Source organism: Salvia splendens, chromosome 17 (genome assembly GCF_004379255.2).
Source record: "Salvia splendens isolate huo1 chromosome 17, SspV2, whole genome shotgun sequence".
NCBI lineage: Eukaryota > Viridiplantae > Streptophyta > Magnoliopsida > Lamiales > Lamiaceae > Salvia > Salvia splendens.
This window is the reverse complement of record NC_056048.1, coordinates 4229218-4239841: the sequence shown is the minus strand read 5'-3', so window position 1 is coordinate 4239841 and position 10624 is coordinate 4229218. Positions and strand designations below refer to the sequence as shown.

General features: G+C 39.9%; 1 protein-coding gene and 1 pseudogene across 1 annotated transcript; both read left to right on the top strand.

The window, feature by feature from the left end:
* The first annotated feature begins 4955 nt into the window (after window positions 1–4955).
* LOC121775489 (cytochrome c1-like) lies at window positions 4956–6682 on the top strand. The gene is made up of 2 exons (XM_042172569.1): window positions 4956–5010; window positions 5498–6682. Exons 1-2 carry the CDS (start codon window positions 4996–4998, stop codon window positions 6680–6682), a joined length of 1200 nt encoding a protein of 399 aa, XP_042028503.1. The 5' UTR covers window positions 4956–4995.
* A 654-nt stretch (window positions 6683–7336) lies between these two features.
* LOC121774726 lies at window positions 7337–10418 on the top strand (annotated as a pseudogene).
* Window positions 10419–10624: the final 206 nt, after the last annotated feature.

The following is a 10624-nucleotide window of genomic DNA, read 5'->3' as shown; positions in this document are numbered from 1 at the left end:
GTGCTCCACCAGTCCGATCTCTTTACCGAAGTTTTGGATGGTAAAGCGCCGGCCATCAACTTTGTCGCCAACAACCGGCTGTATAAAATGGGGTACTATCTCGACGACGGCATCTACCCGAAGTGGCCGACCTTCGTGAAGACGTGCGGCAGGCCTGCGAACCCAAAGCAGACTCTTTTTGCGCAGAAGCAGGAGGCTGCGCGCAAGGATGTGGAGAGGGCGTTTCGGGTTCTCCAAGCGCGCTTCAACATCATCAAAGCCCCGGCTCGTTCCTGGTTCATGGAGAGCATGGTCGACATCATGTATACGTGCATAATCTTGCACAACATGATTGTCCGAGACGAAGGACCCGATGCGGGAAATTGGTTCGACCCCGAATCTCCCGGAAGCTCAACCGCAAGTAGTCCGCCGCGAAGTGGAGCGCATCCGTCTATACAAGAACGGTTGGCTATTCGGGCAAGGACACGCGACTCTAGCGCCCACACCCAACTCCAAGAGGATCTAATTGAGCACATTTGGGAAAACTTTGGCGGAGAAGATTAAATTATGTCATTTTTTATTTTTTTAGAATTTTAATTATGTCTTTTTTCTTTTCTTTTTTTAAGTTTAAGTTGTAATGTTGTTTTAATTTTAATGAATTGTGTTTGTTTAAATTTAATTGGGTTGTAAAAAAAATAAAAATGAAATTGAATGAATAGTAATTAAGGGACGGAATAAGGGACGGTTAAGGGACGGAGCGTTGCAGGTTTCGTCCCTTAGTTAAGGGATGGAGGAAAAAAGGACAGTGGGGCCCTCAAATAGTGGTCAAATAGTAGTTAAGGGACGGTATAGAGACAGCGTAGTGGATGGTCTAATGGACACTTTTTTTTAGCCAATTTTCATTTTATTTTATTTTTTGTATATTTTAATTCAATTATAATAAAAATGACCGGACTACACATAATTAGAAAAAAACGGCTATAATTAAATAAATTAAAGTTGAATACTAAATTTTTGTCGTATTAAAGTAATGGAAAAATTATACAACGAAAATTTAATCTACAGAAAATCACACCACTTCTTCACGCTGCGCCCCTTCCCCTACGTGCCCATACCTCTTCAATCAAATCGGCCTGGAGTGTGGTATGTGCTGTGCTCCTACGCATATCAGTGAAACGTTGGAGCAAATATTCATTACTACGTGGTACACCCATCTGTATCGGCATGGAGGCAACACCGTGACTTGAACTTGCACCATCTTCCGGTGCCCAGCGCTCCGCAGCAAAGCCTCCATCTTCTATTATCATATTGTGCAATATGATACATGTTAACATAATATTCGCGACATCATCTGCGTGCCAAACTCGTGCCGGGCACCGTATAATGGCCCATCGCGCTTGGAGCAAACCAAAAGCTCGCTCAACATCCTTCCGAGCAGCCTCTTGTTTTCGCGCAAAATATTGTTTCTTCGGTCCAACCAGTTGGCGAACTGTCTTGACGAATACGGGCCAAAGAGGGTATATCCCATCTGCCAAATAGTACCCCCTGTTGTACTGCGTTCCGTTGGCTACAAAGCTGATTTCTGGACACTCCCCCTGGCACTCATCGATGACTGCAGAATGTTGATGTCGTTGTTCGAACCTGCAACACCGAAATATGCATGCCATATCCGCAAGCGGTAGTCAGCAATGGCTTCCAAAATCATCGATGGACCTTTGTTTTTTAAACCAGTAGTGAACTGGCCTTTCCACGCCACCGGGCAGTTTTTCCACTCCCAATGCATGCAATCGATGCTCCCTAACATCCCTGGGAAACCGTGCACCGAACCGTGCATATCTAGTAGTCTCTGGCACTCATCAGAGGTTGGCTTTCGTAGGAACTCCAGACCAAAGATTTCCCGGATCCCCTTACAAAACTGCCTAAGAACCGTTAAGCTAGTCGTCTAACTCATTTGAATTTTCGTCGAACATATCAGCCGGTCCGGCATATGCAAGCTGCCTAATTGCAGCGGTGCATTTCTGAAGAGTAGACAGCCCGATCCGGCCAGTGCAATCACTCCGGAGGGTGAAGCACCTGTACCGCTCCGCCAAATTCGTCGCTATATGAGTGAAGAGCCGTTGCGACATTCTGAAACGCCAACAAAAAATCTCGGGTGGATAACGGGAGTTATCCACAAAGTAGTCCGCCATTAGCCGCTGGTGCACTCCGCTATGGTCTCGTTGGATGGTCTGTCGAGCAATAATCTCACGAGGGATCATGGCCTCCGTAATTCAGCCGCGTGCGCCGCATCCTCCTCGTCGGCTTGGTTCTGCACCTCTTGAATCAGAGAATTCCACGCGTCATTCCACAAATCGTCCATTTTTAATACCAATGGAATCCACAAATTTTAGTAAGAGAAAGTATGAGTCAAGAGTTGGAATGGTGCGAAAATAATGAGGGGAATAGAGTGTATTTATAGGTAAATTAAATTGAATTTAAAAAATGAAAAAAAAATCATCCGCCCATAACCGGCGCGCCGCTCACCGCCGCGCTATAGGCCGGCTCGCCGGCCGGCGCGGCGCACCGCGGTAGGCGCTTCCTCGGTGCCTAGTCGTCGATCGCCCTACCGCCTCGAAAATTTTGTCCGCTATGGGGCGGATACCCCGCAAACTATAGATAGCCGCGTCCTCGGTGTTTCCGGGGCCGACGCGCTGCCCCTATAGTGGATGCTCTTATGAAGTTTGATCGGAGACAGAAGATTTATATAGAGGTAGATTTGATCGATCTCAATTTAATCTAATAAATAATTTTTAGAGTGTAGAAAGCCTTACTAACAAATCTAATAAGTTTTAAAATATTATGTCATCTATACATATTTGCGGTAAAATATTTATAATTAAAATTAAAAAAATTATGAACTTTCATAAAAATTTAAAATTATTAACCTTTGCCTTTGTGGAATGCCGACACTAACTCAAGAGCATCCATATCATCACCAGTTTCATCATCATCCCGAGATGTAATGTAGCTTCGACTATTACACGTAGGTAATTTGGCATTCCATGTGGGCAATATTTATACTGAAAACTTAGTATATGAAATCCGCAAAATTTGAAAAATTGATAATTTTAAAAACCTATTTAAAAATTATGAGAAATATCAAATTTTTGTAAAAGTTTATAATATTTCTGACCAATTACCCTTAAAATTACAACATATGGATGTGCATAGTAAAATTTTTTAAGTATAGAAGAAAATAGTACTAATTTTGTCAATAAATCCAAAGCATATATACGTGTAATATATCCAAAATCGAAATTAAAGTATTTAATCCGTCCAGGCTGGCGGGTTGAGCGGGTCAGCCAGTTGGACTGCACAAAAATAGTACGGAGTACGACATTTTTACTTATTTTTCATTTATCTTATGTTACACACTTTCATTAGAATTGTTTGTTCACATTTTCTTCTTTCTTTCACTGAAAAATAATACTCCATCCGTTCCAACTAAATTGAATCAAAATTTTTGAACACATAGATTAAGATATTATATTATTAAATAGGAGGGAGGAATAAAATAGAAAAGATAAAAAGATAGTAAAGTAAGTGATATAATAAAGTAAGAGTGATTGAATGTTTTGTTTTTTTATCAAAAAAAAGAAATAACTTTCAACTTAGTTGGGACGGAGAGAATACTATATATTTTTATACATAGATGGATGAAAGATTAAAATTGTCCCAATCTAAAAAGAAGAAAAAAAAAGGATAAATAAAAATTTTCTATATAAATAAGTATTTAAGATATAAATATATTTCCTTATTTCCTTACGAAATTTATTTCCATCTTATATTTTCATTTTCTATTTTTAATTTGTGCTAAATATATTTATAGTTACAAGGTTGATTTTGTTAATGGTGTAAATGTGTATATACTATTATTTCTAAGAAATATAAAATCTTTACAATGAATAAATAAATAAGATAATTTTAATAAATACTTTGTAGTCCGTTTAGCTCGTTGGGCTAGTCTAGAGTCCAAACGTTTAGAGTTAAGATTGTAACAATAAGAAAATTTCAGTCCGATTAGCTAGCAACCGAGTTGAGCTGACCAGATTGATATCCCTAGTGACACCTCAAGCTACAAATTAAATTGTATTCATACGATTTTAATGTGAATATGTTTATTTATTTTATACATAATGCACTAACTGATTTTCTAAACTTGATGAGTAAGCAAATTGACACTTCCTATCCCGTTTCACTTTATTCCTCCCTTTTTAAAAAAAAATCTAGAATGAAGAAATATAATCATTTTCCTGAATTCCATCTATTCCACAAGGTCATAGTTCCTATCCCATCTCACTTTATTCTCATGGTTCTTATCTCTCTCTTTCCTGTGCAATTCTTAGATTCCTCATTTCACAGTTACAAAAGTAAATGTATCAATTTTTATGGGAAAGTGACAAACATATGTCTTGTAAATAATTTGGATCAATTTTAATCTAATGGAAAATCTATTTCTCTTTCTTTGATATTCCTATTTATTTCAATGTTAATATTACAAAAAAATTTTGAAAATATAATTTTCAGGTATTTATTAAATTTAAATTTCTAAGTTAAATACATTAAATACTCAACATGAAATGTCTAGCTCTGTCACTATATTGGAACATGAGTATATGTTTTACTCCATGAAATCATAAATAGCAGCTCAAGAAAAGGGTAAGATAAAAATAATAATGTGGTATTGTCCTTTCCCTATGACAATTTAAGAAAAATAAAAGCCATCTAACTATAAATTAACAAGGGAGAGAACACCTAAAATAACAATTATTTCAGTTTAAATTTTGAAGGAAAGTAAAGTAAGAAATTACAAGTAAGCATGAGTGGCAAGATTCTCTAATTGCATTATCATATGTTTTGAAGTAGCTAATTTGAGTCACTATAAATACCCACTCTTCTCCATCCTTTCATATCATCACATTCACTTAAACACTAGCTAATTTCAGCTTTGACTCCTTCACCATTCTTCATACTACAATGGCATCCGTTGAGGTATATAATTCTTTTTTGCTAGGCGCTAGTTTGATCTCTTCTCGGTTTGAATAAAAAATTATACTACTAGTATTGTTTTTTCTTCAAGTTTTTAGTACTCCTAATTATAGATTACCTTTCAGTAATCTAGAATATTGTTGTATTATAATCAAATGATTTTCCTTTCTTGTGAATGTCATCTAAGTTAATCTGTGTCATAAATTATACTCCCTCCGGTCCCCATTAATTATCCCATTTTTTATGGGCTCGAGTTTAAGAAATTATTTGACTTTGTTAAGAAAATTGAGAGGTAAAAGTTAGTGCAAATGTGCAGAGTTTTAAAGAAATAATTGTGAGTGAAATGAGTTAGTGGAATATGAGGTCCGCTTAACAAACATAGTAGAGGTCAAATGAGACAATTAATGGGGATCGGAGGAAAATAGCAAAATGTGATGATTAATGGGGATCGAAGGGAGTATAGACTAATTAGTTACATGATTTTGAGCAGGTTGAATCAGTTCCGGTGGCAGAGATCGTTGCTCCGGCTGAGGCAGCGGTGAAAGTGGAGGAGTCTCCTGCAGAGATGGTGGCGGTGGCGGAAGAAGTAGCTGCTGAAGCCGAGCCTGAGAAAGAAGCCGCAGCAGTGGAGGAGCCAACCGTTGAAGCCGCTCCTGTCGCTGCTGAAGAGGCTGCGCCAGCTGAAGTCGCCGAGGAGAAGGCTGCTTCAGCTGAAGCCGAGCCTGAGCTGAAAGAAGCCGCGGCGGTGGAGGAGCCAGCTGTTGAAGTTGCTCCTATCACCGCTGAAGAGGCTGCTCCAGCTGAAGTCGCCGAGGAGAAGGCTGCTTCAGCTGAAGCAGAGCCTGAGCTGAAAGAAGCTGCGGCGGTGGAGGAGCCAGCTGTTGAAGCTGCTCCTGTCACCGCTGAAGTCGCTGGGGAGAAGACTGCTTCAGCTGAAGCAGAGCCTGAACTGAAAGAAGTCGCGGCGGTGGAGGAGCTAGCTGTTGAAGCTGCACCTGTCACCGCTGAAGAGGCTGCTCCAGCTGAAGTCGCTGAGGAGAAGGCTGCTTCAGCTGAAGCAGAGCCTGAGCTGAAAGAAGCCGCGGCGGTGGAGGAGCCAACTGTTGAAGCTGCTCCTGTCACCGCTGAAGAGGCTGCTCCAGCTAAAGTCGACGAGGAGAAGGCTGCTTCAGCTGAAGCAGAGCCTGAGTTGAAAGAAGCCGCGACAGTGGAGGAGCCCGCTGTTGAAGCTGCTCCTGTCACCGCTGAAGAGGCTGCTCCAGCTGAAGTCGTCGAGGAGAAGGTTGCTTCAGCTGAAGCAGAGCCTGAGCTGAAAGAAGCCGCGGCAGTGGAGGAGCCCGCTGTTGAAGCTGCTCCTGTCACCGCTGAAGAGGCTGCTCCAGCTGAAGTCGCCGAGGAGAAGACTGCTTCAGCTGAAGCAGAGCCTGAGCTGAAAGAAGCCGCGGCGGTGGAGGAGCCAGCTGTTGAAGCTGCTACTGTCACCGCTGAAGAGGCTGCTCCAGCTGAAGTCGCCGAGGAGAAGGCTGCTTCAGCTGAAGTAGAGCCTGAGCTGAAAGAAGCCGCGGCGGTGGAGGAGCCAGCTGTTGAAGCTGCTACTGTCACCGCTGAAGAGGCTGCTCCATCTGAAGTCGCCGAGGAGAAGGCTGCTAAGGAGGAGGAGGCTGCTCTAGCATAAGCTGCCAAGGAGGAGAAGGAGGCTGAAGTTGCAGTTGAGAAAGTTGAGGAGTGAAAGAGCAGCTGAATTTATATTTTGCTACTATATGTAAAAGGTGGCAGTATTTGAATCTTTTATCATGGTTTTTTAATGGATGGTGATTTAATATCTATTTTATTGTACTAGCATTGTCATTCAAGTTCTCAATTAATAAAATTTAAGTTATCTATTTATGGTTTCTTTGGCAATTTTTATGTGGTTTTCATACATAAGATAATACTTACTCCTCAGTCCTATACTTATTTAAATAATTGTTAAAGTTGATTCTGCTACTCGAAATCAAATTTATCATAGGTGAAATGTAGGTATTTAAGAAATTTATCGGTGTGCAATAGATATCTCATATTTGATCGGCGTGAGTTTCAAAAATTTGTTTGATGTATAGATTTTTGGATGAAGATTGTACAATGATTTAAACAATAGTAATTAATGTGATTTTATTCTAATAACTGAAATCATAGTAATATTGAAAATAAAATAAATGGGCTTAACTGAAGATCTTATTCCAGCTCATAATAAATCCATAAAATAAATAGGCCGAGCCCAATTCAACCTCCAAACCCTATAAAATCAGAGGAGATTTGAATTCCACACCAATTCTGTGATCAAACGCCGATGTCTTCATCTCTCTCCAAGCGCAAGCTCGACGATTACGCCGCCGCCGACTCTCTTCTTCCCCCCATAAATCCTATTCGCAATCGAAAGGACAAAATCTCCCTCCGCTCTCCCTCGCGCCTCGAGTTCTCCGTCACCATAACCAATGTATTCTAGGAAAACATCCTAGATTTCCACGCCCACTCCTCCGACACCATCAAATCCATCACCGGAGTTCCGGTTACCGAGCGGAGGATTTTCAACGGCAACAAACAGCTGCATTGGCAGCAGACATTAGCTGAATGTAAAGTGGAGAATTTCGCAGAACTCTCTCTCGTTGGCCGTATGCGCAGCACCAAACACTGGAAGGCCTGCCAGCTCATCAACGAGTGCGTTCCGTTTATCTTCATTATGTGCAATGAAATTCCTCCGCTCACTATTCCTGTTTCGGTGAAGTTAATGCTTGCAGAGTTCTTGTCGATGATTCCACGAATGGACCTTGAACAAGCATCTGAACATTTGAAGATGTTCAGTGCTTCCTCGGCCCCTGCAGCGCTAGTCATGCTCTATATGTCGCCTTTTAGATCGAATAGGAGTGCGGCCGATAGGGCCATAAAATATTTCGTCAATTCAATTAAGAGTATCATGCTGCCTATCCATAAGCTTCATGAATGTTTGCCTATAATTTTGGAATTCTGTAAATTGTTGAAGAAGGAAGCTGGAATTGATGATCCATTGTATTGTTTATGCCGAAGTAGTTTAGGGGCAATGATAGAGTGTATTATAGTAGGAAACAAGGCTGAAGTTGAGATTCCAGATGTATTTTCTTTTGTTGAGGAGTTAGCAGCTAAACTCTCCCATGATTTGGTTTTAGGTGAGGAGTCAAGATGTTTTTTGGGGCCTTCATTGGTTGATATAAATGATTTCTCTGCGTTTGCGTTACCACTGAGGAAGGCGATTAAGGGTGTGATCCTATTGACGTTCCATCGACTGAGGACCTTCGTGTGGTACCACATGTTTATACGGATGAAGTTAGAAATTTCTAGCGATTTTTTTGTGATTTATTAAGCAAATTAGAGTGGTGTTTGGGGAAACTCGAGGGTAGTATTAACAGTGTTTGAAACAGGATAAGGATACCCTTTGTATTGGATTTTCTTATTACCTTGAATTTATGAAGGAACTTAATATTATCTCAAAGATTTACAATGGTTGTGAAAGTTTATTTTGGGAAGCCATGGCGAAAAGAAAGGGAGCTTTTTGTGAACTTGTTGTCCAATGTGCAAAGAGGGTGAGGACCATAATTGGATTTTTGTGTTTAAGGAAGCGACCAACTTTGAGGCAAGGAGACATTTATCAATGTTGATGCTTCCCAAGGTGAAGGATGACGATGACAGTGGCAATGATGATGAGGAACGGCATGAGATGCTTATTGATCGATCACATTTGTTGACAGAATCATTTGAGAATATGAAACATGCAGATATTTTTTCATTACGTGCTAGTTTTTTGGCATTCAAGAATGAGGAAGCCACTGGCCCTAGTGTTCTACTGGAGTGGGTTTTCTTGGTATGTCAAGCAATCTTCAACCCTCAAAATGCCCTCTTTGTAGCTTGGTCTAATGATTGCAGAAGGTTCTATCCAAGTCCAGGTATGGATCCTTTGTATTCCTATTCCTATATATTACACTAGACAGGGCTAGCTTGTTACATCATAGAAGCAAGTAGATGAGAAACAGTAATTGATGTCTTATCTATTAACCTAAATCATAATATCTTAATTCCTTTTTGCCTACTTTATGGTAAGACTATCTGAGGCATGTTCAATAAAAAAATTGTCTGATTCTTACTGTGAATTATCATACTTTAGGTAAAGAAAAACACTTGATTTGTAACACTAGAAGTACTTCCGGTTTCAGTTCAGTTGAAACTAACAAGACTTATAATTCCATTTATTGTCTTTTCTATTTGTAGTATGTAAAGTAGACCCATTGCACCTTGAGTATTTTAGGTTCTCCGGAGAGATGATTGCCTTAGCCTTGATGCATAAGATACAAGTCGGCATTGTATTTGATCGTCTATTCTTTTTGCAATTGGCTGGACGTATAATCACCTTAGAAGATATAAAGGATGCAGATCCCTTGTTATATAATAGCTGCAAGCAAATCTTAGAGATGGACCCGGAGCTCGTTGATCAAGATGCCTTAGGTCTAACATTTGTTCATGAAGTAGAGGAGCTGGGGACAAGGAAGACTGTTGATCTCTGCACTAATGGGAAAAGTATTGTTGTAAATAGTAAAAACAGGAGGCAATATGTTGATTCTCTTATACAACGCCGGTTTGTGATATCTGTTGCTGACCAGGTAGAGTATTTTGCAAAAGGTTTTGCTGACATTTTGATTTGTCGTCATTTCAAACAATCCTTCTTCAACTGCTTGGAACCAGAAGATCTGGACTTTATGCTACACGGCAGTGAAAGTGCAATCTCTGTAGATGATTGGAAAGCACATACGAAGTATCATGGCTTTAAGGAAACAGATGATCAGATATCGTGGTTTTGGAAGATTGTCGGAGAGATGACAGCGGAGCAGAAAAAGATTCTACTCTTCTTCTGGACCTTGATTAAATACTTACCAGTTAAAGGTTTCAGCGGTTTAGCTTCGCAGCTTCACATCTACAAGACTTATGAATCCTGTGGACGACTTCATCTCATACATGCTTTTACCAGTTGTGTTTCCCTGCGTACCCTACCAGTGATGAGATGCACGATCGTATTAGCATTATTACTCAGGAGCTTGTAGGTTGCATCTTTGGGACAGGGTGAAAATGTGGATTTAGGTGGTTGTGCATAAAATAGATTTTCTCATAGTCTCATAGAAAATAGATTTTTTCATAGTAGATGAAAACAGAGGAGTTGCTACATGTAGTTTTTTTTACAACAACTGCAACTTGTAGAATATGGGTGGACTCGTTTAGTTTGTTTTAAGATTTTGTGTAGAATTTATAACTTTGTTTTGAGCTTATATGGATTTTATCCGTGCTTTGTATTCATCCACAAAAGCATTGAACTCTATTAATTTATCTTCTATGCTTAAATTTTTTCTTAATTTAATTCAACGAATAATCAATGGTATTATTTAATTTTCATAACTGAAAATAGTACTACATTAAACTTAAATCACCGGAATTCTGGTAACCGAGCAGCACCAAACACCCGAAGGCCTTCGAGCTCTTCAACGAGGTCGTTTCGCTTATTTTCATTATGTGCAAGGAAATTCCTCCGTTCAATGTTCCAATACGGTGAAGTTAATGC